General features: G+C 31.9%; 1 protein-coding gene across 4 annotated transcripts; it reads left to right on the top strand.

The window, feature by feature from the left end:
* The first annotated feature begins 1,060 nt into the window (after positions 1–1,060).
* LOC110283505 (very long chain fatty acid elongase 4) lies at positions 1,061–25,299 on the top strand. 4 transcript variants are annotated; one of them, XM_087165573.1, is made up of 8 exons: positions 1,061–1,204; positions 8,827–8,910; positions 11,462–11,652; positions 16,441–16,512; positions 18,171–18,232; positions 21,747–21,855; positions 22,838–22,974; positions 25,109–25,299. In XM_087165573.1, exons 2-5 carry the CDS (start codon positions 8,859–8,861, stop codon positions 18,204–18,206), a joined length of 351 nt encoding a protein of 116 aa, XP_087021699.1. In that variant the 5' UTR covers positions 1,061–1,204; positions 8,827–8,858; the 3' UTR covers positions 18,207–18,232; positions 21,747–21,855; positions 22,838–22,974; positions 25,109–25,299. The 4 variants fall into 4 exon arrangements, with proteins under 4 accessions (XP_087021699.1, XP_042911554.2, XP_087021698.1 ...); XM_043055620.3 differs by having other exon boundaries at positions 1,101–1,204; XM_087165572.1 differs by having other exon boundaries at positions 1,101–1,204; positions 8,827–8,949.
* Positions 25,300–25,571: the final 272 nt, after the last annotated feature.

The raw sequence follows: 25,571 nt of genomic DNA, 5'->3' as shown, positions 1-25,571 counted from the left end.
TTTCAATAGGGGGGAGGAATTTCTAAAATTTCTAATTCAAACAGTTTATCACAATTATCAAATTCAATAATAAAAAATAATATTAAAAATTATATTTTACTTGAAATTGTTTAAGAATAAATAAGTTTCTAATTCAGCTGAAAAAGTTTTTTGATTATGTTAAAATGCGGGAAATACGAGAAAAAATTAAATGCAGCATTATGGTGTCCAAACTTTTAACAGCTCTTTGAACGAAAATATGGAATCCGTATTTTCCATATTGCGGCTACCTAATATATTGATGAGCGTCAAGAGTTCAAATCTTCTTCAAATCTTAGAGCCCAATTTTATATTTATCTGAAGAAGTACGTTTGTGTGTCTGAACTAGTAACTGTAACTTAAAATATTTTCTGTTCAATTAATTGGCGTATTTGAGATTAGACCTTTGAACCATTAATATGGCATTTCAATAACAGAAAATCCGATCGTTTGATCAAAAGTGATGCAGATCTTATATTTTATATTCTGAGTGCTATAAAAACAATATTTTGAGGGGAACGTTTAATTTGCGTTTGAAATTAGCAATTTTAAACTTCATTTTTTTATGAAGAATAAAGAACTTGAACATTAGTATGACTACGCAAAACAAAAAGCAAAATTCACGTAATTTTTAATGCATGCTTGCTAGATTGTGACGAGGCCCATTTATAGAAAAAAATCAAACTTTCTAGTTCGTCTGATATTTAAAAATGAAGCAAGTGTGTAACTATTCCGTTCTAATTTTGCCTTAATTACAAGATATTTTGCGTTCGAAGACTTTAAAATATCAAGGTTATTTTGCATTAAAATTCTTTCATGCATTAGTGAATCATTAGTAGGATTTTACAGCTTGATACAGACTTTGAAGGTAATCCCGATTTTTCATTGGTTGTCTGCATTTTCAAATATAAGTAGAATTATAGTGTTTTTTTTAATACCTTAGAAACACTGAGAACTAAAATAAGATTAAGTAGAGGTAAACGATGACGATTTTGGACACGAATGGATTGAAAATGTCTAGGATAAAAAGTAATCTGAAGTTACTTAAAATACTCGTGACCGTAGGATTATTATTCTCAATAATGCAAAAAATTCATATCAGGAACTTAGATGGAAATTTTCTTTTAAATAGCACCCAAGTATTATTACTTTCGTTTAAAGAAAATTGTGAAATAATAAACAGGAGGTAAGTAAATTATGTATGCTTTTATATTTTCTTGTTTATAATTACATATTGTTGTTTATTCTGTTGGTGATTTATTCATTCTTATGTTTTGAACAATCAGTTCGAAATATTAGTTCGAACAATCGATTTTTTTGATAACCCTGAATAACGTCGACCACTTATCATCCGTCGCATTGACGCGGTTCCAAAAAGGGACCGTTGTTAAGATGTTAAACTGTACAATTCCGTAAAGCCTTGATGGCAGCTTTTATTAGCATCTTAGTTTTGAAATATAAATTTTTACTTTTAAAATTATAGAGATTGAAAATGCTGCTCAACTACTAAATACTTTTATCGCAAACTTTAAAAAGTATCTTAATTTTAAAATGTAAACTTTTACTTTAAAATTGTTAGAATTAAAAATGCTGATTGCTGAAAAAATTTTATCAAAACTTTTTTTAAGTATCTCAATTTTGGAAACATAAACTCTTGCTTTAAAATTGTAGAGATTGAAATTACTGCTCTTTTTAGATAATCTTTAGTCACAGTCTTTCAAAGTATCTTAATTTTAACTATAGCTGTAAAGTTATAGGAATTGAAAGAGCTGTTCTCCTGTAAAAATCTTTGATCTTGATAACAATATCTTAATTTTCTTATCGATTAATATGTAGTTTAACTGATCACAAACCTATAATTTGTAAACTCAAAATTGAATATATGCATAGTATTGATGCAAGAAGTCAGTTAAGTCCTAAGTTAAATAACAAGCACAAATTTATCTATCCTAACTGTCACCTTTAAAACTTCCTCTGATACCCGGATCGCGCGCTTGATCCCGAAAAAAGAATTTTCGTAGGATTTTATATATTTTTTACAATGTGGTTTTCCTCTCCATGTAACACAAATGAGAGTTATTTCCATCAAAAAGTCCTCCACAAAGGCAATTTTCTCCCAATATTTAATCCAGGAGTTCCCTTGTCTTCACAATTGGTTTTAAAATTAGACGGCTACACATTCATAGTAGTAGATAGTTAATAGGTAGTTGCACATTGGTAGTTGTAAACTCAAAATTGGGTCGGCTGTTCAGTCGCGGTTATAAAATAAAATATATTTTATAATTAGCTGTGGTGGCTCAGGGGATAGAGCATTCGCCTTCTCATGAGGTGACACCGGGTTAGAATCCCAGCGATGACTGGTCTATACGAATTCAGCAGCCGGCTCGAACCAACACCTCCTAGAATAATGAAGGCCTCAGCACGGATCAAATTAGTAGTCCGATGTGACGAAGTTAACTGCGCAGTTGATGAAAAATAAGAAAGATGTCATTACGTTCGGGGTACTAAGCTGCGCAGTGGCTGAAATTACGAAATCTGTCATTACGTTTGGACTACTAAAGGATATTTATGGTAAACCGTGCAGAGGCCTACTCTTTTCTAGGAGGTGTTGCTGGAACCAACCACAGTTCTGACGCAAAATATTCTCAATAGTGGTCTAAACGAATCATCGGTTAGAGTCTCCTTGCCGTCAGACTAACCGTAAGAGCTTTTCGTGGTTTTAATCTCCATGTAAGGCAAATGCATGTTAGTTCCCTCAACAAAGTCCACCATGAAGACAATTTTCTCCCAATATTTAATCCAGGAGTTTATTTATCTTCTGGATAGGGTTCAAAATTACAAGGCTGCAGAGTTGAACATTTGCAGTCGCAAACCCAAAATTTGCTCGGTTGTTCAACGACGGTTATGAAATTGGAAAATATATTTTATAATATCATTGATTTGCTAGCTTGCAGCTCTAATCATTCAAAAATAATTCTTGTGAATTATTTATCTTGGGTTTCCTATGTTAGATTCAAAATCAGTGTTAATAATTTGGTTACTTACAGGAATAACGCCCAAGATAACCACGCCCATCCAAGCTCCATTCGAATACAGTTTAAATTTGAATTTAAAATTACAAGTATATTTATTATATTAATACTCTTTTCAATTAAGCCATGGAAAAATTATGGTTAAATTATTATGCTGTTGTTGTTAATTTACGTCACACTAGAGCTGCACAATGGGCAATTGGCGACGGTTTGGGAAACATCCCTGAGGGTGTTCCGAAGACATGTCATGACAATTTTGATCCTCTGCAGAGGGTATGGCACCCCCATTTCGGTAGCCCGACGACCTGCACGCAACGTCGAGCATTTTACGGTAGAACAGTTTAACGAGGACCAATACCGCACACCCTCGGTCCCTAAGCAGACTGATCCAAGTGGTCATCTACCCACACACTGACAGCAGCCAGTGGTGCTTGACATCTGTGATCTGCTGGGAACCGTGTCTTAACGATCAGTCCACTGCGGGGGGTTGGCGAGCGCCAGCGAGCAGGGGGCGAAGCCTCCTAGTTTATTTTATTTCATTTTATAATCGTCGGTGAACAACTGATGAGATTTTGGGTTAACGACTGCTAATGTTCAACTCCGTACCCTTGTAATTTTAAATCAAATCTAGAAGACAAGATAACTCTTGGAATAAATATTGGAAGAAATTTTGCCTTAGTGGAGGACTTTTCGATGCAACTAACAGCGTTAGATGGAAAGGAAAACCGCAAAAGCCTCCCACTGTTTCCCCGACTGTAATGGTACTCTAACCCATGATCCGTCTACCACTGACAAGGGAAACTAGGGAAGTGTAACTCGCCAATTTTGAAATAAACTAGTAGGATGTATGCCTTATGAGGAATAATTTTAGGGGGCAATATTCGTTTCGGCCCATAGAAGGCTCTGTGAGAGATAAAAAATAATTCAATGTATAGAAAAATCGGTATTTTATTACTTCAATGCAGACTTATTGTAATTGTGTCATACTTCAATTAATTTGTAATTAATTGGTTAATTAATTATTTGCAAAGTAATAAATTAATTAACAAATAAATTAATTATTCATTAATTATTAATTACTTACTTATTTAATTAATTATTAATTAATAAATTGGTTTGCAATTACATACACCAATTAATTTGGAAAATTTTTTGAAAAAAGAAATTTAAAAAATTTAATGTCAATTTTTTTTTTTAAATTAACCTAACAGATTTTTCTGAAAAACTACAGATATATAAAATTTCCGAAATCAATTTTGGCAATAAATATGCATTATATTGTACGTGAAGTACCACAAAATTAATTGGAGTATGAGATAATTACAATAACTAATAGTCTACATTGAAGTAATAAAATACCGATTTTTCTATATATTGAATTATTTTTTATCTCTCACAGAACCTTCTATGGGCCGGAACGAATGTTGCGCCCTAAAATTATTCCTCATAAGGCATACATCCCACTAGTTTACTTCAAAATTGGCGAGTCACACTTCCCTAGTTTTCCTTGTGAGTATATTTTACGTCAGCAAAATTGTCGGTGTGCCTGCATTAATTATTTTTTTAACATTATACATTTATTTTTTGACAATTATTGTATTCAATTAATTGTTGTGCGTCTGTAACCTACTTAAAAAAATTATAACAAATTCGAATGAATGCAGAATTATCACTGGTTTTAAGCGCAGCTGCCCTTCTGAAATGGTGTGTTTTGAGGTTGACTTGCAGTCTCTCCTCATCGGAAGACAGGCTATTCTTGTCAAAGATTATAACAAACTCTCCAGCATTGGTCAACAAAACAATGCATTAAAATACCTCAATAACTGGACTTTCTTCCGAAGACTGAATAAAAACATCCCGTTTAGTGAAAGTGCCGCTCATCTTCTCCTCATTGCTAATGTTAAGCCATATATTCCCTACAATGTTGCATGAATCCTTCTGAGGATTTTTCTGGTATCTTCTTTCACTACAATCTTCCTGTTTCTGTTAATAAAATAGATTTTCGGCCAGAACATTTTCGACTATTGTCCTTGAAGGTTATTAATAAAATCCCCAAACGGGTTATCAAAATTTATACTGATGGCAATAAAATTAGTAATCAGGCGGGAAGTAGAATCTTCATTGAAACTCCGGAAAATACAGATTCTCTATGTCAACGTAACCCTGTCTCCTGTTCTGTTTTCAGTAGTGAGCTTTTTGCAATAGATAAGGGTCTTGAAACTATTGTGAGAAAAAAACAATTGCAATAAATTTTGGATACTGACTGATAGCGGTAGCTTAATGCAACATCTTAATAACTGGACTCACTTTGAGGACATTACTAGTATCTTTATCATGCATAACTTAAATCTCATTTCCCTTCAGCGTAATACACGTATCCAATGGATTCCTTCCCACGTGAATTTACATGGAAATGACTTGGCAGATAGTCTTGCAAGAGCAAGATTTTGTCTCACTCCGCGTCTGCTTCAGAGCTAAGATATCTTGCGAACTTTTCTTAACGAAACAATTAAGAAGGATTAGTTGATACCTCCTACTCACAATTTGTATCGGAAAAGAAGGCAAGGCCTAGCTTTGACTTTTTTTTATAATAGGAAAATCTGTACCATCATCTCGCTCTTCGCCAGCGGCCACTTAAAGTGTTTACGTTTTTATGAGGATATAAAAACACACCCACTTTGCTCCAAGTGCCACCAATACCAGGCTTTACCTGAAAGCATGTTGGACTTTTTGGGACTCTTATGGGAGGAAATTCATTCATCTCCTCTTGTTGTATCCGATTTTTTTCAATGTCAACGGATTCTTAGATCTAGTCTGATGAGTCAGACCAGATGTGAGATTAACAACAATAACAGAACTGGAATAGATTTAGAATTGCTTTTAAACATGAACAATAAGAAAAATAATTTTACATCATTAATATAATGCATGCAATTCAATCGTAATATAATAATTTTTATTGAATGGAAGCAACAAAAAAAAACTCAACTAAGAGCCATAAATCGCAGAATAATTAATTATTCATGCTATAAATGTAACTGTACTGAAGTAAACAGAAATATGTCAGAAAAATTAAATTATGAATTGTATGTGTTAACTATTACAATCCACAATATTGCCATAGCAATATAGCCATTCTAAGCATACAGTATTGTGATATAGGCATTTTTTACTAAAGTATTGTCATACTATTACATGAATTAATAATCTAGAGAAGGGGTCTTGCTTAAAGATCAATTTGAAAAGCGCCTTCAACAATTTAATATCATCGATCCTTTGATAACCTTTTTTGTTAATCATTTTACCAACCAAATAAACGTAACAGTAATAGCAACATACATTTCAGAATTTCTTCAAGTAAAGCGAGAAGAAGTGGAGATAGAAATTGTGGAACTTCAGAATGACATTATCCTCAAAACTATTATATCAGATGAGAAATTCTGGAATATAGTTGAAGGAACAAATTCCATTCTTAAAAAGAGCAGCACATGAAATGAAGTCGTTTTTTCGTTCCATATTGACTGTATTTTATAAATAATTTTTATACTTCGTATGTTTTGAAAGCAATTTAGTAATCATTTATTTTGCACAAGAATATTAATATTAATTATATTCATATGTTAAATTTATTCTTTCAATTAAATTTTTTGTACATTATATGTAGTGTGTATTATTACCTTTGTCTATCAACTATAAATTTATCTTGAAAAAATAAATGGTGCCCGCCATTCGACAGATATTCTGGTATTTGCTCTTAGGTACGAAAGGGAGTATCTAGAGTATTGTCATGTCATTATGGGCATTATTTCTTAAATTCAAATTCATATCTAATAAATATTATTCCTTTTCTTAATGTTTAAAACAGCTAGTTATTTTTTTTTTTATTTTATTTTCACTCTATAAGCGAGTGTCAAGTTTTTCTTTCGATAATAGTTAACCTTATATTTTAGAAGTGTGTAACCAACTATTATAGAAGGTCACTATAGCGTATATAAAAAATCGATTTTAATCTTTTTTTCTTCAAGAGCTTTAACGATAGCGAAATACGTTATTGGGTTGCTTTTATTCTCTAACGAATTTTTGTTTTTTTTTCGTCTTTAGTAAAATTATTTAAATATAAACGTTAGGTATCGTGGGGTTAATCCGATTGGCTTGATTTTTGGCAAGGCTCCAAGAATTGATTTCACTCTAGATTGCGAAGCATCGGTTAATATAATAACTTTACTTCCTTCATTTTTGATTTTCAGTTGAGAAATTGGGGGTTGGGCTCTTATCTTTGATTTTTAGACTGACCAGTTGAAATGTTAAATCTTTGAATTTAAATATTTGAATGTGGATTATCACAGCATATTCATGTATAAGATAGCAAGACAAATGACGTAGTTATACGCCTCTTATGCATAAACTCAGAAGATTAAAAAAAATTGCTTTTTCTAATTTCTATCTGTAAGTTGAAATGGATTTTAGTTTAATTCTGATAACTACAATAAACTACAACTCATGACGTCACAGAACAATTGCGCAGCAGCACTTTGAGTTATACTTTCTACAACTTCAACAATTTCCTTGGTACATATCAATGTCTGTAGAAAGTACTGCGGAGGCTTGCAGGAAGGAAATTTTGAGTAAAGTGTTATGATGACGCCATAGAGCAGTGTTTCCCAAAGTGTGGTACTCGTACCCCAGGGGTACGGGAAAAGTTTAGCTGGGGTACGTGCTTTTATGCGAAATATCTTGCAACAAACAAAAATTTCAAAATTTTTTATTTAAAAACAAAGCTAGTCATGAAAATTTACGATTACGTATTTTTCTATTGGCTATTTTTTGCAGAGTTAACAGTTAATAATTAGTGGTATCAACAACCAGTTATGATTTTTAACTTTTGTGCAATTTTTTTAATAGTAAAATATACATTCATTTTTTTTATTAGTGGTGCACAGCGTTACAAAAAATTTAGAAAGGGTACACAAAGGTCATAAGTTTGAGAAACACTACCCTAGAGGTATGGGAACAGTTTAGAGGGGCTACGCGTTCTTCTGTGAAATATCTTGCAACAAAAGAAAATTTCAAAACGTTTTATTTAAAAACAAAGCTAGTCAAGAAAATTTATGATTGCGTATTTTTCTATTGACTATTTTTTGCAGAGTTAACAGTTAATAATTAGTGGTGTCAACAGCCAGTTGTGATTTTTAACTTATGTGCAATTTTTCACAGTAAAAATAAACATTCATTCATACATAAAATTCATTCATTCATTCGAATTAAACATACAAATACATTCATTTTTTAATTAGTGGTACACAGCGTTGCAAAAAATTTAGAAAGGGTACACAAAAGTCATAAGTTTGGGAAACACTGCCTAGAGGATCGTTCTCAAGTATTATCGTTCATGAAAAAATCACAAACATCAATGAATGCTTATTCAAGTGAGATTAAAAGTATCAAATCTAGTTTGTGTATAGAATATCAAAGACCTAATAGACTTTCATCGATCAGTCTTACATTGTCAACCAACTATTACATTGGTTCTGATGCTTCCAGTAATCGACATCCATGATGGCTCCTTAACTATTTATATAATTTAAAGATTCTTACTTCATTTTTGAGAAGTTTTACAGAATATTTAATAAAGACATCTAAAAGTATCTTTATTAGAATATTTAAATGTCAAAGTCAGTAAGGTCAGACTAATTATTGTCTAATTTTGTTGATGTTTGATAAAGAGCAACTAAACTTTAAAAATAGTGATATTTTTTCATTCATATATATATTGCAGGTTCCTAAAACACGCTGTTTTTAAGAAATTTTATGATTCAGAATATGTTCCTTACCGACATTTACAACTTCTTCAAAGCGGACGGTAAGAATTAACCAAGCGTTTCAATAAATTCAGTAAAAAGTAAAGTATATATTTTTGAATATTAGTATGTTTTGAATATATATTAGTTATTCAACAGAAACTTGTTTAAGTAACGCTTACTTATCTCTCTATAGACCGTTACATTTTTTCTTGAAAAGCAGAACAAAACATTAGAGGGTGCCAAATTAAATTTTAAAAAATCTCAGAATTGTGGGTTTAAAAATACATCATGTTCAGCTGTTTGTGTTTAGGAATTAGTATTTTTTTCTTAAGAGTCATTAGGTAAGATAACTTTTAATGGGAAAATATGATTCGTTAGCCTCTTTCTCTGCTTAAATTGTTTTCGCTGCAATTAAATAATTACTTATGTTAAAAATTACGGTATGAATTTTCACGGTAAAACAGATTTTACAGATGCTACACTTAAGGTGTCGGTACTTTTTAAAGCAATTTGAACAGGAATTTTTTATGATGCAGACAGCAAACATTTAGAAATATGAGATGTGAAAAAAATTATTCAATAGATAAATATGTTTGTTATCAAGAATACGATAAATGATCAATTTCTGCACATTGGTGGAGCCTTGGGTATAAATTCAACTTTGACAATGCCAAAATTATTTCTATCCCAGTCACATCAGCTCATCTTGATACCCTGGAATCTTGTTTCGTTTACGTAATTGCTGATTCCTTGTTAACGACATTAGTTCCTCACTTCCTCTCCTTAGCGCGGGGAAATACATTTTACCTTGATTTGCATTTCTCGGCCACAGTGGTTTTTTTGTTTTGTTTTATCATCTTTTTGCTTCACTGTAAGCCACTGCATTTTTCCTGAGTTTGTTTCTCACCTTTATTTACAAATGTATGTTTCATACTTCAAATTACTTTCGTTTCTTTTCATTCACGTGTGGCAAATTTTGAAATTTGGCGCCTATTTTTGAGCGCTTGAAACATGTCAACTTTTTTTTCCATCTGCATACTTTTGAATTTAATGTTAATTCTGTTTCTTGAGATTATTTATTCAGTAGTTTCCAAGTTTGGATAAATCTAAAGTCAACAGTTGATTTCTTTTAACATCATGAATATATGAGAAAACTACCCAAGACAGCCACAAAAGTTTGGTTATAATAGATGGAAATATTCGGAGTTTTGAACCGAAACGTCAAGTTATGTGGCAAACAGTTTAAAAACGTCCAAATATGTGGCAGTAACTAAGATAATTAAAACTCCATAGCTACCATCATCATCATCCCCTAACCATGACCAGGATCCATTTTTAGGGTGCTATCTTTTAAAAGCTATAAAAGGTACGCCGCTTAATTTTGAACCTGGTCAGACGACGTGGACACTACACGAGCTGGTACTCCTCTCACCAAACTTATCATAAGCAACGAGACGACTATCAGCCTCGACAGTTTTAACGTGCACCTTTCTGAATGTACACACAAATTTTTTCTCTCTTTTATTTTTACTCTCAGGATCGAACTAATTACCCCCAGCTCCCCAACCTATAGTGTGAGCAACGCCTTAGCCGTCTGCGATTCCGGAGCAACCTGTTATGGTGACTTAGAGTCACCCCTACACACTGATATTCAACTTATAAAAAGTAATAAGGAGATACTGACTCAAATTTTATGCAAATGGTCTGGTATAAATACAAAAAAGAGCAGTTTTGTGAATGAGCATCCGTCAATTATGATGAAATCCGTCAATTATGATGATGAGTCAATTATGACGAAAATATACTAAAAGTGCTAGATTTCCACCCAAGCCCAAAATGCTGTCTAACATACTAAACATTCCTGAAAAAACCCTCCTTACTTAAACTTTTCAACTGGACTGCAGTCAGTCCACTTCGAGAAACTAGCTAGTCATTCTAGATCACTGGGAGCTTATCTCATGATTAAGAGACAGTACGTCAGATGTCTATTTTGTTCTTGTAGTACCTAGTACAGCTCAGGGAACAGAGCACTCACTTCCAAATGACGTGAGTCGGTTTCGAATCCCTGCTATGGCTGGTCGATACGAATTCCGCACCCGGCTTTCGCTGAACACAGTACTGACCTTAAATATATCCTCAAAGACGGAACATGGGTTAGAGTCCCTTACAACAGGCTAACTGTAGGAGGTTTTCGTGTGAAAATCCTCTCCATGAAGAGAAATGCAGGTTAGTTCCATCAAACAGTCCTACACGGAAGCAAATTTCCCCCAATACTTGATCCAGGAATTCCCTTGTATTCTGGATTGTGTTCAAAATTACAAGACTGCGGAGTTGAACGCTGGCACTCTTAAAATCAAAATTGGGTCGGTTGTTCTACGACGGATTTAGTATAAAATACCTAGCACAAAAAAAAACTTAAAATAACCATTTAAACCAAAATTTTTTTTTCTATTAACTATTAAATTTATTTTAAAATGTAAAATACATGCAAAACTGTAATTTTCTTTATAAATTTTGCCACTTACACGTTTTACGCGAAATTATTAGATATATTTTTGTTATTATACAGATATTATGTTTGATTACACAGATATTATGTATTGTTTTTAGGAGATATATATGAAACTAAAGCACTTGCCAGAAATCCAAAAATTACAGTCTTTATAACATTTACATATATTCTACTAACAAAATGGTTGATACCATGGATACTGGAAAAACGGAAACCATTGGAGATCAAAAGAACCATATTGATATATAATTTTTTGGTCGGCTTATTGAATGGCATTTTGGCTTGCATGGTGAGAAAGGATTTTTTACCATAACTACTATTCTTTTAGCCTTTTGACGCAGATGGAACACCAGCTCCCTTTTTATATATTTTTTTCTGACGATCCTTGAAGTGAAAATATATTTTGGTATTTTTTAATCATAAAAAATTGTCTAATACTTGCTAAAAACAATCTGTTAGATTATTGATTTATATTTGCACTAAAATATAAAATATACAATAAGTAGTATGAAAATTGATTTTTTAAAAATTTATATTTTTAAAAAATCAATTTTCATACTACTTATTGTATATTTATTGTATATTATATAAAAAGATTTATATGTGGCTGGCTGGGTGGGGCAGTTGGTTTTTCGTCGGCCTTCTGAGCCCAAGTCTGAGGGTTCGATCCCCGGCCCAGACACCGGATTTTCGGGATGCTGAAAATCCTCAGCGGCCATGTCGTATGATTATGCGGCATGAGAAAGATTCCTGGATGCCTTATTGGCTCTTGGCATTTCCGGCAAAATTAAATTCCTAGTGCACTTTAGCATTCAGAGTCTCGGTGCTGCCACCTAGTGTGGCAGAAACTGGACGTCCAAATTAACATGACCAACAGTATCTCACCCATTGTGGTGGTCCTGAAAGAGTGGATACCACCTCTGGAGAACACACTAGGTCTGCTTATCGGCAAGACCGATTGTGCAGCTCATTGAACAGGTAAAGAATTTATATTTAAAAATTTATCAATAATTAATATTGTAAATTAAAGAAATTTTAATGATGAATTGTTCTGTCCCTTAGATTTAAATAATTGAAAATAAGCGCAAATTTGATAAATTCTTTTGAAGTGAGCCGTGTTTGGAAGATTTCACTACTACATCACTATGTGTGGGAAGGGAAAATTTTGGAAAATTGCTGAAAATTTTGCTTTTAAACAAGTTATTTTTTGATTTTCTTTATTTCAAATTAATAAATTCATTATTGATTTTATTACAGACTCAAAATATCTAACTACATTTATTTTCAAATGTGTTTTTTACTCTAATTTTTCAACAAAAAAAAACAAATTTAAATAGAATAAAGGGTTGTTTAATAGAAAACTATAGAACTACATGTTGAAAGGGAAGATTTTTGAAAGTAACTGAAAATTTCGCTCTTAAAAAAAATTTTTTTTATATTCTTTATTTCAAATTAATAAATTCATTATTGATCCTTTTACTGACTCAAAATATCTAGCTACATTAATTCTCAAATGTGTTTTTTACTCTAATTTTTCAAAAAATAATTAATTTAAATAGAATAAATGGCTGTTTAATAAAAAACAATAGAACTACGTGAGGAAAGGGAAGATTTTTGAAAATAACTGAAAATTTCGCTTTTAAAAAAGTTATTTTTTGATTTTCCTTATTTGAAATTAATAAATTCATTATTTATTTTATTACAGACTCAAAATATCCAACTACATTAATTTTCAAATTTGTCTTTTTCCCTAATATTTCTAAAAAAAAGTAATTTGAATAGAAGAAATGTATGTTTAATAGAAAACAATAATGCAATTAACTGAATTTTAAAAAGTCACTGAAGGCAAGAGAAACAGTAACATTACTAATGGGGTTAAGTTTTTATAAGACCTGATATATAATTATTATAAATACTGGGACTGCAGGGAATATTTTGTTTTGTTTCTCTTACAAATGTTTAGAATATATAATGTATACCACTAAATAAATATTTCCTTTAATTATTTAAAGTCTGTAAACGAAATACTATTAACAATTTATACAATTTTGTGATAATTTCTATTACAGTCAAAAGTCATGGAAATAAAACTTAATACTAATAATAAATAAACATTTTCAAGAATGAAATGTGTCCAGAGGTCACGGGAAAAAGAAATTTGTAGAGACCTGTTTATACGATTTTTCTTGAACCAGGATTGGTTGAAATTGATGGAAACCTGTTTTGCTTGGAGCTTAATCACGTTAATGATCATCCAAGCTCTCGGTTTTAAAGGCCTGTTTACACGGTCCAATTTCTTGAATCCGAGAAATTGGATGGATTTCTCTGTTCAAGAAATTGGATGATTCGTCGCCACTATCCAAGTTCTTGAATTTCACTAATTCGTTTAAAGAAAAACTTGCGCATGCGCATTGTTTATGTTCAACATTATAAAATAATACTTACATAAGTTTAAAATTACTAAATAAATTCAAATAAAATCAAAATAACACAAATAAACACCAACAGATCAATTTATTTGGACTAAAATATATGAAAACTGACAACAAAATGACATAATGCAGCCTGCTTGTTGACGTCACAAAATGTAAGACGCTGATTGGTTAAGGGAGAAAAAAACTTGGATGGGAAGAAGAACATGAACTATCGTCCAGACCAGACCAAGAACTATCGTCCAAGAAGTTGGATCAAGCCCTTAGATGATTGGTTACACGATCCAAGCTCAAAGCAAAACAAGCTTCCATCAATATCAATCAATCTCTGTCCAAGAAATTGGATCGTCTAAACAGGCCTTATGGCCTGTTTAAACGATCCAAGTTCTTAGACCAAGATCGATTGAAATCGATGGAAATTTATTCTGCTTGGATCGTGTAAGCTATCATCCAAGTTTTTGGTCCACGCATTTGGATGATAATAGATCATGTTCTATTTTCCCCCGAAGTTTTTCCGTCTCTGTCAAGTTTTTCCATTCCAATTTTTTCTACAATTTCATGACGTCAATAAACAGGCATCTGATTATGTCCTTTTGTTATCCGTTTTCATATATTTTAATCCAAATAAATTAAAATGTTAGGATCCTTTTTTGTGTTATTACGATTTTATTCGAATTTATTTTGTAAGTTTGAATTCAAGTAAATATGATTTTATAATGTTGAATACAAACAATGCACATGAGCAGGTTATTCATCCGACCAATCAGGCACATTCAAGAACTTGGATAGTGTCGTCGAATCATCCGATTTCTTGGAGAGAGAAATTCCTCCGAGTTCTTGGATCCAAGAACTTGGACCATATAAAATAGGCCTTAAGCCCTTGGATGATAGTAGAGCATGTTTTACTTTCCATCCAGATGTTTCCTTCCTTAACCAATCAGCTCCTAACTTTTTATGACGCCAACAAGCAGGCATCTGATTAAGTCATTTTGCTGTTCTTTTTCATATATTTTAAACCAAATAAATTAATCTGTTAGGATCGATTTGTTTTATTATGATTTTATTTGAATTTATTTTGTAATTTTGAATTCATGTAAATATGATTTTATGATGTTGAATATAAACAATGCGAATGTTCAAGTTTTTCATCCGACCAATCAGTGACATTCAAGAACTTGGACAGTGTCGACGAGTCATCTAATTTCTTGGAGAGAGAAATTCCTTCAAGTTCTCGAATTCAAGAACTAGACCATATAAACAGGTCTGAAACAAACGCCAGCCAATACCAGGGCCACCTAGAAAGGTAGCCCATTCTCCCACATATCCCTTCCCACACGTAGTGATGTCATTTTCGACCAATAATGTGACACTTTATGAGCAGAATTAATTTCAGATTTAAAGTCCTCAATGCCAAATTAGGCAAGATCAAGTGTTTGTATACATGTACTAAAAAAATTTGTCCCTAGTGTAATTTTGAAATATATATATATGAGCAATTCTACAAATAAGCGCAAACTAGGCGGCCAAAAAAAAATTATTTCTCTTTTGGCAGCCTAATTGACGTTTATTTGTAGAATCGCTCATATAGCGGGAGGGGCAAATAACCTAAATACAAGCGAGCACCTGTGTTCGATGTAATAAACAAGCATCAGCCACAAATTTTGCACTATTAGTTATCAGGTCAATCACTTTCAAATGTCAATCATTTTCTTCTCCAATTGTTGCAATTTAAGGAGATAGTTCAGCGAAACTATCTAACAGCGAACTATTCAGCGAAACTCTCTCTCTCTCTCTCTCTCTCTCTCTCTCTCTCTCTCTCTCTCTCTCTCTCTCTCTCTCTCTCTCTCTCTCTCTCTCTCTCTCTCTCTCTCCCTCTCTCTCTCTCTCTCTCTCTCTCTCTCTCTCTCTCTCTCTCTCTCTCTCTCTCTCTCTCTCTCTCCTCTCTCTCTCTCTCTCTCTCTCTCTCTCTCTCTCTCTCTCTCTCTCTCTCCCTCTCTCTCTCTCTCCCTCTCTCCCTCTCTCTCTCTCCCTCTCTCCCTCTCTCTCTCTCTCTCTCTCTCTCTCTCTCTCTCTCTCTCTCCCTCTCTCCCTCCCTCTCTCCCTCCCTCTCTCTCTCTCTCTCTCTCTCTCTCTCTCTTGCAATTTGCAATAACTTTCGAAACAAGAATTTCGAAAAAAAATTCTGTGTTTAACTAATAAACAAATATGGCACTTTCAATTTTTAAGTTGAATTCCTATGGCTTGTAGAGCAAGAGAAGCTCATATGGTGTTTTTTTTTCTACATGTTTAGCAGTAATAACTGTTATAAACTCTCTCGAACTAATAATAGAGTGTTACATATTTCTTTATTCATTGTACTTCCTGCTGTATTTTTCTAACAACCCATGCATTATCAATTTTATTAAATTTTATTGTTTTTGTTCAATAAAACAATATGTAGCGTTAAGTTGCATATTACTTTGGAGCACAAAGCTGCTAAGCCGATGGCTCTTTCGTCTTTTTAATATAGAGAAACTGTTTAGACTATTGCAATCATTATGAAATTCATGTTCATTAATTTCAATTTGCTTTATTATTGAAGTTAAGATTCCTTGTCAAATCAATCCTTTTGAGATAAGTGCTTTTATTTTTTTTTCTATTTGCAGGCAATAATTGCGACTGCCGAAAATTGGAAGAATAGATGTACAGTTGAAACAATTGCGAAACAGCAAATACACGTAATTTTTATCTTTCTATTGTATATTTTTATTCCTCTTTTATTATTTTTTTCTGCAATTAAATTGCATAGTTCATTTTCTGATATTATTACAATTTATTAAGTCGCCAAATGCGCACAAAATATTTTACTATTAATTAATAAAATAATAAAAAATTATAAAAATTTACTAGAAATTATTTTTTACTGGAATTATCTTTGGATAAACAAATTTTATAATTGAGTGCAAAAGTTTTTCATTTCGCTTAAAATGTTCTGGGGATATGGCGAAATACGCAAAAAGGGGTCCAAACTTTTCACCGTTCTCCTTATTCACTCAATCATGACCATATTTCCCAGATTAGGGCAACTCCCTATATTTTTGAGGTCAGTAATCCAAATCAGTCAAAAAAGCTGTGAGCCATTCAGAGAAAGTAAGTTTTTGTGTTTGATTTCGTAATTAATATCGTCTGCACAAATTAATTAGCATATTTATTAGTCTATATAACCCTCTCACCATTAAGATTGAGTCGTAGACCTGTGAAGGTCCAATCATTATATCAAAAGTTATGCAGAGTGCTCCGTTTATTTTTTGCGCTCTGTACATACATTGGTTAACAACATTTGTCAATGTGAGAACCATAATTCGTAACCTTATTAGTGTAACACCTTGATCAAAAAGTTCCCGGAATTTATTAAGAAAATTAAAAATGCAAGTTTATTCATCTAAATCTATATTGTCCCCTTCAAAGTAATCCCTATCGACTGCAACACACTTATACCAGCGCTTGATCCAATCCGCGAAACATTTTTTACATTCGGTTTTCGGTATGTCCATCAGTGCTTCCTGCGATTTTTACTTGATGAACACCATTACCATTTGATGAACGCCATTCACTTGCCTGATGTCTGGATTGCGTGTCGTACTCATAAACCCATGTCTCGTCTCCAGTAATGATTCTTTTGATGAATGTAGGATCGGATTCAGTCTCGCAAATCATGTCTTTTGCGACGTCAACATGGTCTCTTTTTTATGTGAAATTGAGGTCTTCTATTTGAGGGAGAAGCAAAAGCACCTACTTTGCTGCTACACGACGGAAATCCAAATTATTAACCAAATGTCTTGGACGGATCCATATGCAATGTTCAAGCCCTCCGCTATCTTTCTGATGGTTAATTTGCGGTTATTGACCAACATTTCTTTTACTTTATCAATGCTTTCGTCGGTTTTCAATGTCGATGATCTGCCACTGCGTTCATCATCTTCGATTGACTCACGACCACTTTTGAACCGCTCGTGCCTCTGGTAAACGACCGTTTTCTTTAAAAAAAATCGTTGCCGAAACACTTTCCCAACGTTCGCGCACTATTAAAACCGTTTTTTACGCAAAATTTCGAATCGGAACGAGAATCGGAACGATGGTAGTTCCACCACCCGGGGGTTATTCCGGGAACTTTTTGATCAAGGTGTATGTTGATTGTCAACACACGGTTATATAAGTGAAAAAGAATGATATTCAAGAAATATTTCTGATTTCTACCAAAGCATCTACGTGATTTTCGACACTAATCGAACAACGTCATCAGTTATAAAATTCGTCTTTTTTTTTTTACAATAATATTTATCGAAATAGTGCTATTGCTTTATATTCATTTCCATCCATTTCTTTTATTTAACAGAGAGGCTTGCACATAATGTGGTATATGTTTGGATGACTAAGTATTTGGAGTTGTTGGATACGGTAAAAAAAAACAAATATTATGCTATTTTGTTTGACTATTTACAATTTTATAATCATGAATGTTTTTACAAAAAAAAATTTTAATCGTCTTATTTCAGGTTACAATTTTTTTTAAGTTTTTCAAGAGATAAGAAGCAAAAATTAATTTCTAAAGTTATAATCTATAATTTTATTGTTAATCTGTGATATAATATTTAATAGCCAAGTATAAGGGTTTCGTATGACCTTTTGTTAATACTTGGAGCAAATATTGATTAACAAAATTGACAATGAATGATTTATTTTTTGATTGAAATATAACTGCAAGAGTAGTTTTGTAAAGAAAATACTATTCTAATGAATGAAATAGAATAATATGTCAAAGATATATAAAAATGCATGAAAATTATATAATTACTATTACAATGCTAAAAACTAATTGGATAACTGACACAATCAAATTACTGTTGCCTTTCGTTTGGTATGAGAGCACCGCATGTGTGAAAGTATATTATAGATCAGAACCCTGCTGATAGATGGAAGTACCACTTATGCGTTTGTGCATTTCCTAAATTTAGACATGGATCTGAAGGAGAAAGAAATTCTCCCCAGATATTTGTACCCATGATATTGCTCAGTGACCTATAACTTTCAATTCCACAGGTTTCAAGAGCACGTATTACATTACGAGCATTTATTCCATTGTGAGCAACCACGTCACTTCCGGACCGGAGTCCGATTCTCTAACCACTGGGCTACCACGGTTCTTAAGAAATTATTTTCTCACTAATGCCATTTTCAAATTCTATTGTTTATATTCTAAACAAATAATACAAACATTTTTCATTTACAAAATGATTCAAATGATTCAAACTGCTTACTGTTTCCAGGTTGTTTTTTTACACACTTATTTTTTCCCCTTTTTTTAAGTATCAATACTTGTTTTAATTCATGATACCTCGTGAAAAAATATTGGGGTGTACAAATTAGTTCGGTCCGTTTTTAAAAAATGACTCTGCTGTTTTGAATGTTATATAGTGACAGCTGGTTTCGGTGGTTTCAGAGAGGTTAAGCATCTGTCAATAATATTCAGTTTACATCACTTTGAGTTTCATACAAAAACCCTGTTTTTTACTTTGTTGAATATGTCAAATTTTGCGGTAATGAAGCCCCATTTGCGGGAAGTTTTATGTTTCTGCTTTAATTGAAAGAAAAGTGCAGCTGAAACGCATTGAATGCTTGTAGAAGTTTATCTTGACAATGCTCTAACTGATAAATCATGTAGGGAATGGTTTCGACGTTTCAAGAATGGTTAATGGGGAATAAAGAATGGTAAATGGTGAATGATAAAGGGGTGAATAGTTTTGTATACTATGAGCTGCTACAAACTAGTGATTCCATTACGGGCGATTGGTATAGACTACAATTGATTCATTTGAAGCCGTGCATTACGAGAAAAAAGAGTGGAATCGAGCAAAGACATGACAAAGTTATTTTTCTGCGTAATAACGGTTGGACTGATGTCTCAAAAGTCGTAAAAAACTATTTGGAAACGCTCAAATGGAATATTTTATCACACCCGCTGTATTCATTGGACATTGCTCCTTCTGATTACTGGTTGTTCCGACGGATGCAGCATGATTTTGCAGGTCACCAGTTCACTAACTTCGAAAATTGGCTCCTAACTTGGATCGCCTCAAAAAAAGAGACATTTTTTCGAGATGGAATTCGAAAATTACCTGAGAGGTGGGAAAAAGTAGTAGCCAGCAATAGACAATACTTTGATTAATCTGTTCATTCATTTTGTTCTGAAATAAATGACCATTTTTGACCACAAATAAACGGACTGAACTAATTTGTACTCCCAATAACTGAATTTCAAATGAAATAGATAACAAAAATGAGAAGGAGTGACGTCAGACAAATGAAAACAAGTCATTACAAGTCACCAAGTAACACTCCAAAGTCAGAATGTGAGGAGGAGCATGGCATATGCGAAGGTGAAGCAAGTAGACATAAACGATATATTGGCAAATATTGATATTTTTGGCTAATCATGGTAACGATATTAAATAGATTCTTATGATATATCAAAAATACAATAAATATCAATATTAACAGCTACAATAATATCGATACAATATTAATTTCAGAAAATAACTACATTGATAAATATCAGTATGCGATAAATATCGAAAAATATTAATAACGAAAAAACGAGAAAAGAACTTTTCCTTTACTACAGTGTTTTTACTGTTCAAGAACCTAGGTGCCGAGCTCTATTTTCCTTAGAACTATTTGGCATGTAACTATATAACAACTTATATGGAATTTTGGACTTATATTTTACTTATACAGAACTTATATGAAATTTATATTGTTTTATATGGAACTTATATGGAACTTACATGGAATTTTAATGAACTTATATAGAACTTATATGTAACTTATATGGATTTATATTGAACTTATATGTAACTTATATGGACTTATACGAAACTCATATAGAACATATATGCAGCTTACATACAACTATTAGCTATATAACAAGTGTATTGGTGGATATATCTATATGTAACTCCTTTCTTAAAATAATGATTTTATGAAAAGTAATCTTCTTTAAAGTCGGAGTCAAGCTTTCAAGAAAGTCTGGAGTCGGAGTTGGATTCGAGAATTTTAGCTACAAAGCTCTAATCAACTCAACGAAATCTGCACGAAACTGAAAGAAATACACTGAAATAATTAATAAAGCTAAATCATTTCATTTTTTTTTTCCTTTCAGGTAGGTTTATTATAAGAAACTTTATTATGTCTATCCAATAAAAGTAAATATTAACTATAATCAGTATCATTTGACATGATGCTGTTGCTCAAGGCTAACTCATGCTAGTCAAAAATTATATATCGATTATATTATCAATCGATCCATTTTCTTCTTGTCCCTTTCGGTGGACAGTAAAAAAGCACAGAGCTTACAGTAACGCCTATATTAGTACATTTAGTACCAATTAGAAACAGCACCAATTTTCCTAATACCAATAATATAATAATTACCAAAATTAATTAAGTTCATTGGCGTCAATAATAGTATGACGATAGTTTTTGCGGTTGGTATCGAATAAGTACCTTTTTTTTCATTAACATTGCTTTTTAAAACATAATTTATTTTTCTTTATTTCATTTACCGTTGATTTTAATTTGTTTAGTTTTAATAAAAACGCGTTTTAAAAGGAAAAATAAACATTTGCTTTCGGATAACTTTAGAAATGCTAACTCGATAGCTCAGATGTCTGCTACAATGATCACTGAGCTTGCAGAAAAACTTTAAAAACTTATTACTTATATAAAAACTATTAATATAACCTTCAAAATTAGAGTGCTTTGATTTTTCAAAGAGGTTCAGACCCAATTCCTTCAGATTACCGAGGTCCTATTGCAGTTCAATAAAGTACTTAACTTTAAACCTTTTTTCTTAGACAATTTTATTTTCTATTTATTCTATAATATTCATCATTGCGCATTCTATTCTTATTAGGTATTTTTTGTTCTTCGAAAGAAGAAGAATCAACTAACTTTCCTTCATTTGTTTCATCACTCAGCAAATGTTCTCTTATTTGGGCTTGGTTTTTACATGAGAATTACTGGTAAGAAAATAAATTAGATTGGAACCTCTTCTATATTTTTTTCTTCTGGCCCTCTAACTACAAGCAAAATATATTTTGGCATTTTTTAATTATAAAAACTGTCTAAAAGTTACTAAGAAAATGTGTTAGATTATTGTTATTATGTGTTAGATTCTATATTTGTACAAAAATATAAAATCCTAAAAAAAAAAAAGTTGAAAAGTTTCTACGTCTGTTCAGCGTTTGTGGGTTAACTACTTTTGTAAAAACCAAATCATACCCTACCTCCCTTTAATAAACCTAATCCTATCTCTCTTTGATAAAACGCATCTCTCTCTCTCTTGCGTTAATGGCTTAACGCTGTTTTTCGAAGTTCTTCCCCAAGGAAAATAAAAAAAATTGGCATTTTTATGAGCCCAAGTAATGCAGTGTGGGATTAAGTTTATAAATATTAAAAAACAAGACTACAAACGCTTTTTATTTTTCACAAAACTGTGGCTTTTCTCCATATTGACGTTTTGCGCCATTTTCAAAATAAGCGATGGCATTAGATAGGCTAAACTTGACATAAGAGTCATGATTAACTGTTGCAAACTTAGAGCAGTTATAAGAATAGCATATTATTCGCAAAAAAGCATCATTTCATATTACGATGGAGCTTTCGAAAACATAGTACATATATGTTACTCGGCGGATTTTTGGCCTTCGTTAATTCTTGGCAACATCGTAAAAACGTCACTTCGGTGTTGAGCGACAAGGCGCCATTTCAACGTAGGCGATATTTTTCTAAATCGCCCCAAGCATTGTAAGGAATACTAGAATTTTACCGCGTAAATTATCAATGCATTATTAAAGCTAAAGTATATTTATAAACTGTAATGTTACTTGCGCAAATTACTAGTCATAGTCAAAACCAATTGATTTTCTTTCCGCCCAACTTGTAGCTCTGTTTCAGTTTTGCATTAATTATTGCATGAGTCATTAATTATTTATTGCTTTTTAGATTTCGTATGCTTGTTTGGTACAGCAATAAATACATCCATTCATGTGGTAATGTATTCGTATTATGCACTAGCATCTATTGGACCACATATGCAAAAGTATTTATGGTGGAAAAAATATTTAACACTACTCCAAATAGTAAGCATTTACATTATTACCCTTTTTGTTTTTACTTATTTCAGTTTCAAACTTTTCTAAAAAAATCATTCGTTTTTTGTCCCCACAAATAAAAGATGTTCCTCAACTATCGCCCTTATTGTCTCGTTGTAGTTAAAAATTAAAACAGAAAACTAACGAGAGTATCTTAAAATAAAAGAATTTAAAAAGTACAATGGAAACTTCGTTGGAACATTAATTGACGTTGACCACACTTTGAAGTAATTTTTTGTAAATCGGCCATTGACTAAAATTTAGGATAGTAAAATTGGTTGCATAATGCTTTTCAGATTATTATTTCTTCACAAATGTGGGTTTTTAGTTTGTGAATGACATCTTGATTTAAATTTTTTCCATTGTTATAAACGTCCCTAAAACGTTAGATCACTGCTTGGGGCTACTGTGATGTATAGTGTGGGGGGAGGGGCTTTTTTTTTTTTTTTTTTTTTTAGCTAGAGATCCATCACCTGACTCTTTAAAGTAATACATTTCTTTTGAATGTTTGGCTGCTAACTAAAATTTATAAACATAATTAACTGTTTAATTCTTAAAATGTGCTGCTATTTAAGTCATATTTAAATAGAATTTTAAGGATATTAAACTTCAAAAACTGAGTAATTTAAGAATTCACGGGAAAAAATAAACTTCGTTAGGCAATAGACTAACAAAAAAATAAAAAAAATAAAAAATAAAAAGTTTGTTCCTCAGCTTAAAATGAAATTTAGCTTTTACTTTACACTTTATCATAAAAGTTTACGATGACTTTGTTTCAAGTTTTCTGCAAAATAATCTTAATAGATTTACTTGAGCCGTGGTGGCTCTAGGGATAGAGCACTCGCCTCCCAATGAAGACCTGGGTTCGAATCCCAGCGATGGCTAATTGATACGAATTCCGCACCCGGCTCACACCGACCACGTGCTGAAGTAAAATTTCCTTATTAGTAGATGGATCATAAGTTAGAGTCCCCTTGCCATGAGGCTAAACGTGGGAGGTTTTCGATGTTTTCCTCTCCATGTAACGCGAATGAGAATTAGTTCCATTGAAAAGTCCTCCACAAAGGCAAAATTTCTCCCAAGTTCTCAACTTCCTTATCATATCCAGGAGTTCTCTTGTCTTCTGGATTGGATTCAAAATTCCAAGACTATGGAATTGAACATTACTAGTCGTCAACTCAAATGTGAGTCTTCTGTTCAACGACGGTTATAAAATAAAAATATATTTACTCTTTATTTTTTCATTTCGCACTTACATATAACACTCGCTAAAGTTTATAATTTGTACTTATACTCTTTACTCATTGCTCTTCGGAGAATATGCCTTTTTTTATTTCAAAATCGTTTATATGAGGAACAGAATTTTGGACAATATAGCGACAAATTAAATTTTTTTCAAGCGTAAATCAAACTGTTGTTTAGTATTTTTTCGAGATATGTTCCTTACAATATACCCTAGATAAATATCCATTAGATAACTGCTTAATATAACCAAATACCTTATGACCAACGCAAAATTCTTGGTCTCATTCCCCCCAAAACGTTCTCTTCAACCTTCTGAAAGTGCGATTGGTCATTATATTTCCTCAAGCATTTCAGTTTCATTTGTTTGTTTTTACTCATTTATTTCTAAAAATAAATTTTTAATGTACATCTTGATTTCCTGGTGTTCAAAACACTAAGATTTTTAATATGCTTACACGGAGAAAACAAATGGTAATGTCATTTCTGGTAAGGAAAGAAGACACTAATTTACTAAATTTTATCATTATTAAAAATTATTTACTAACTATCACAATTAAAAATTATTTACTATTATCATTATTAAAAATTATTAAAAATTATTTACTAACTATCACTACTAAAAATTATTTACTATTATCATTATTAAAAATTATTAAAAATTATTTAATGAATATATTTTTAAAAATAAAATATGGTTTTAAGTATAAAACCATATTTTATTTTTAATTTTACCAAAGTATCAAAGTGCCTCGGTTAGAATTACCGAGCTTCTTGGAGTTTCCGCAAAAGCACGGTAAATTTTACAATATTCTGGTAGTTTTGAAAATGCTTTTCTTCACAATGTATTATCATTAACTATTTTTGTTTTTGTTTCTAGATACAGTTCGTTGTCATTCTATCATATTCTCTTTATGGATTTGTGACTGGTTGTGAAAATTTTGGAAGATTTAAAATAACTTTTTACATTTTTGTTACGCTAATTTTAGTTTTGTTTATTAATTTCTATACAAAATCGTATCATGCAAAAAATACTCCTTCTAATTATAAAGTATACTGATTATATGTGCGTCTAACTCAATGGTTAAATTGTATTTATTGTATTCCTTTTGAAATTTGTTCTAACCCACTTTGCTTTAACCAATTTTTTTTAACCCTCTTGTGTCATCTCTTTAAAATGATTTTTTTTCTTTTTGGTTGCACAGACATTTTATTATTAGGACTTATTTTCAGAAACAAGATAGTTCCTTACGCCATAACTACATCGATGATATAAAAATTTGTATATTAATTTGAAGTCAAAGTGGAGTGTTGTTAAGATTAAAGACTAGAAAGAGAAATAT

This window comes from Parasteatoda tepidariorum, chromosome 6 (genome assembly GCF_982258835.1).
Source record: "Parasteatoda tepidariorum strain Cologne lab strain chromosome 6, Ptep-v5.0, whole genome shotgun sequence".
Taxonomy (NCBI): Eukaryota; Metazoa; Arthropoda; class Arachnida; order Araneae; family Theridiidae; genus Parasteatoda; species Parasteatoda tepidariorum.
The sequence above is the reverse complement of the archived record's forward strand: the minus strand, read 5'-3'. Positions and strand labels throughout refer to the sequence as shown.

Excerpts from the sequence above, each read along its gene's own strand:
- LOC110283505 (XM_043055620.3), top strand. The coding sequence starts at position 18,203 with ATGACTAAGTATTTGGAGTTGTTGGATACG. Across the intron at positions 21,856-22,837 it reads TTTTTACATGAGAATTACTG|ATTTCGTATGCTTGTTTGGT; the intron begins GTAAGAAAATAA and ends ATTGCTTTTTAG. Across the intron at positions 22,975-25,108 it reads ATTTAACACTACTCCAAATA|ATACAGTTCGTTGTCATTCT; the intron begins GTAAGCATTTAC and ends TTTTGTTTCTAG.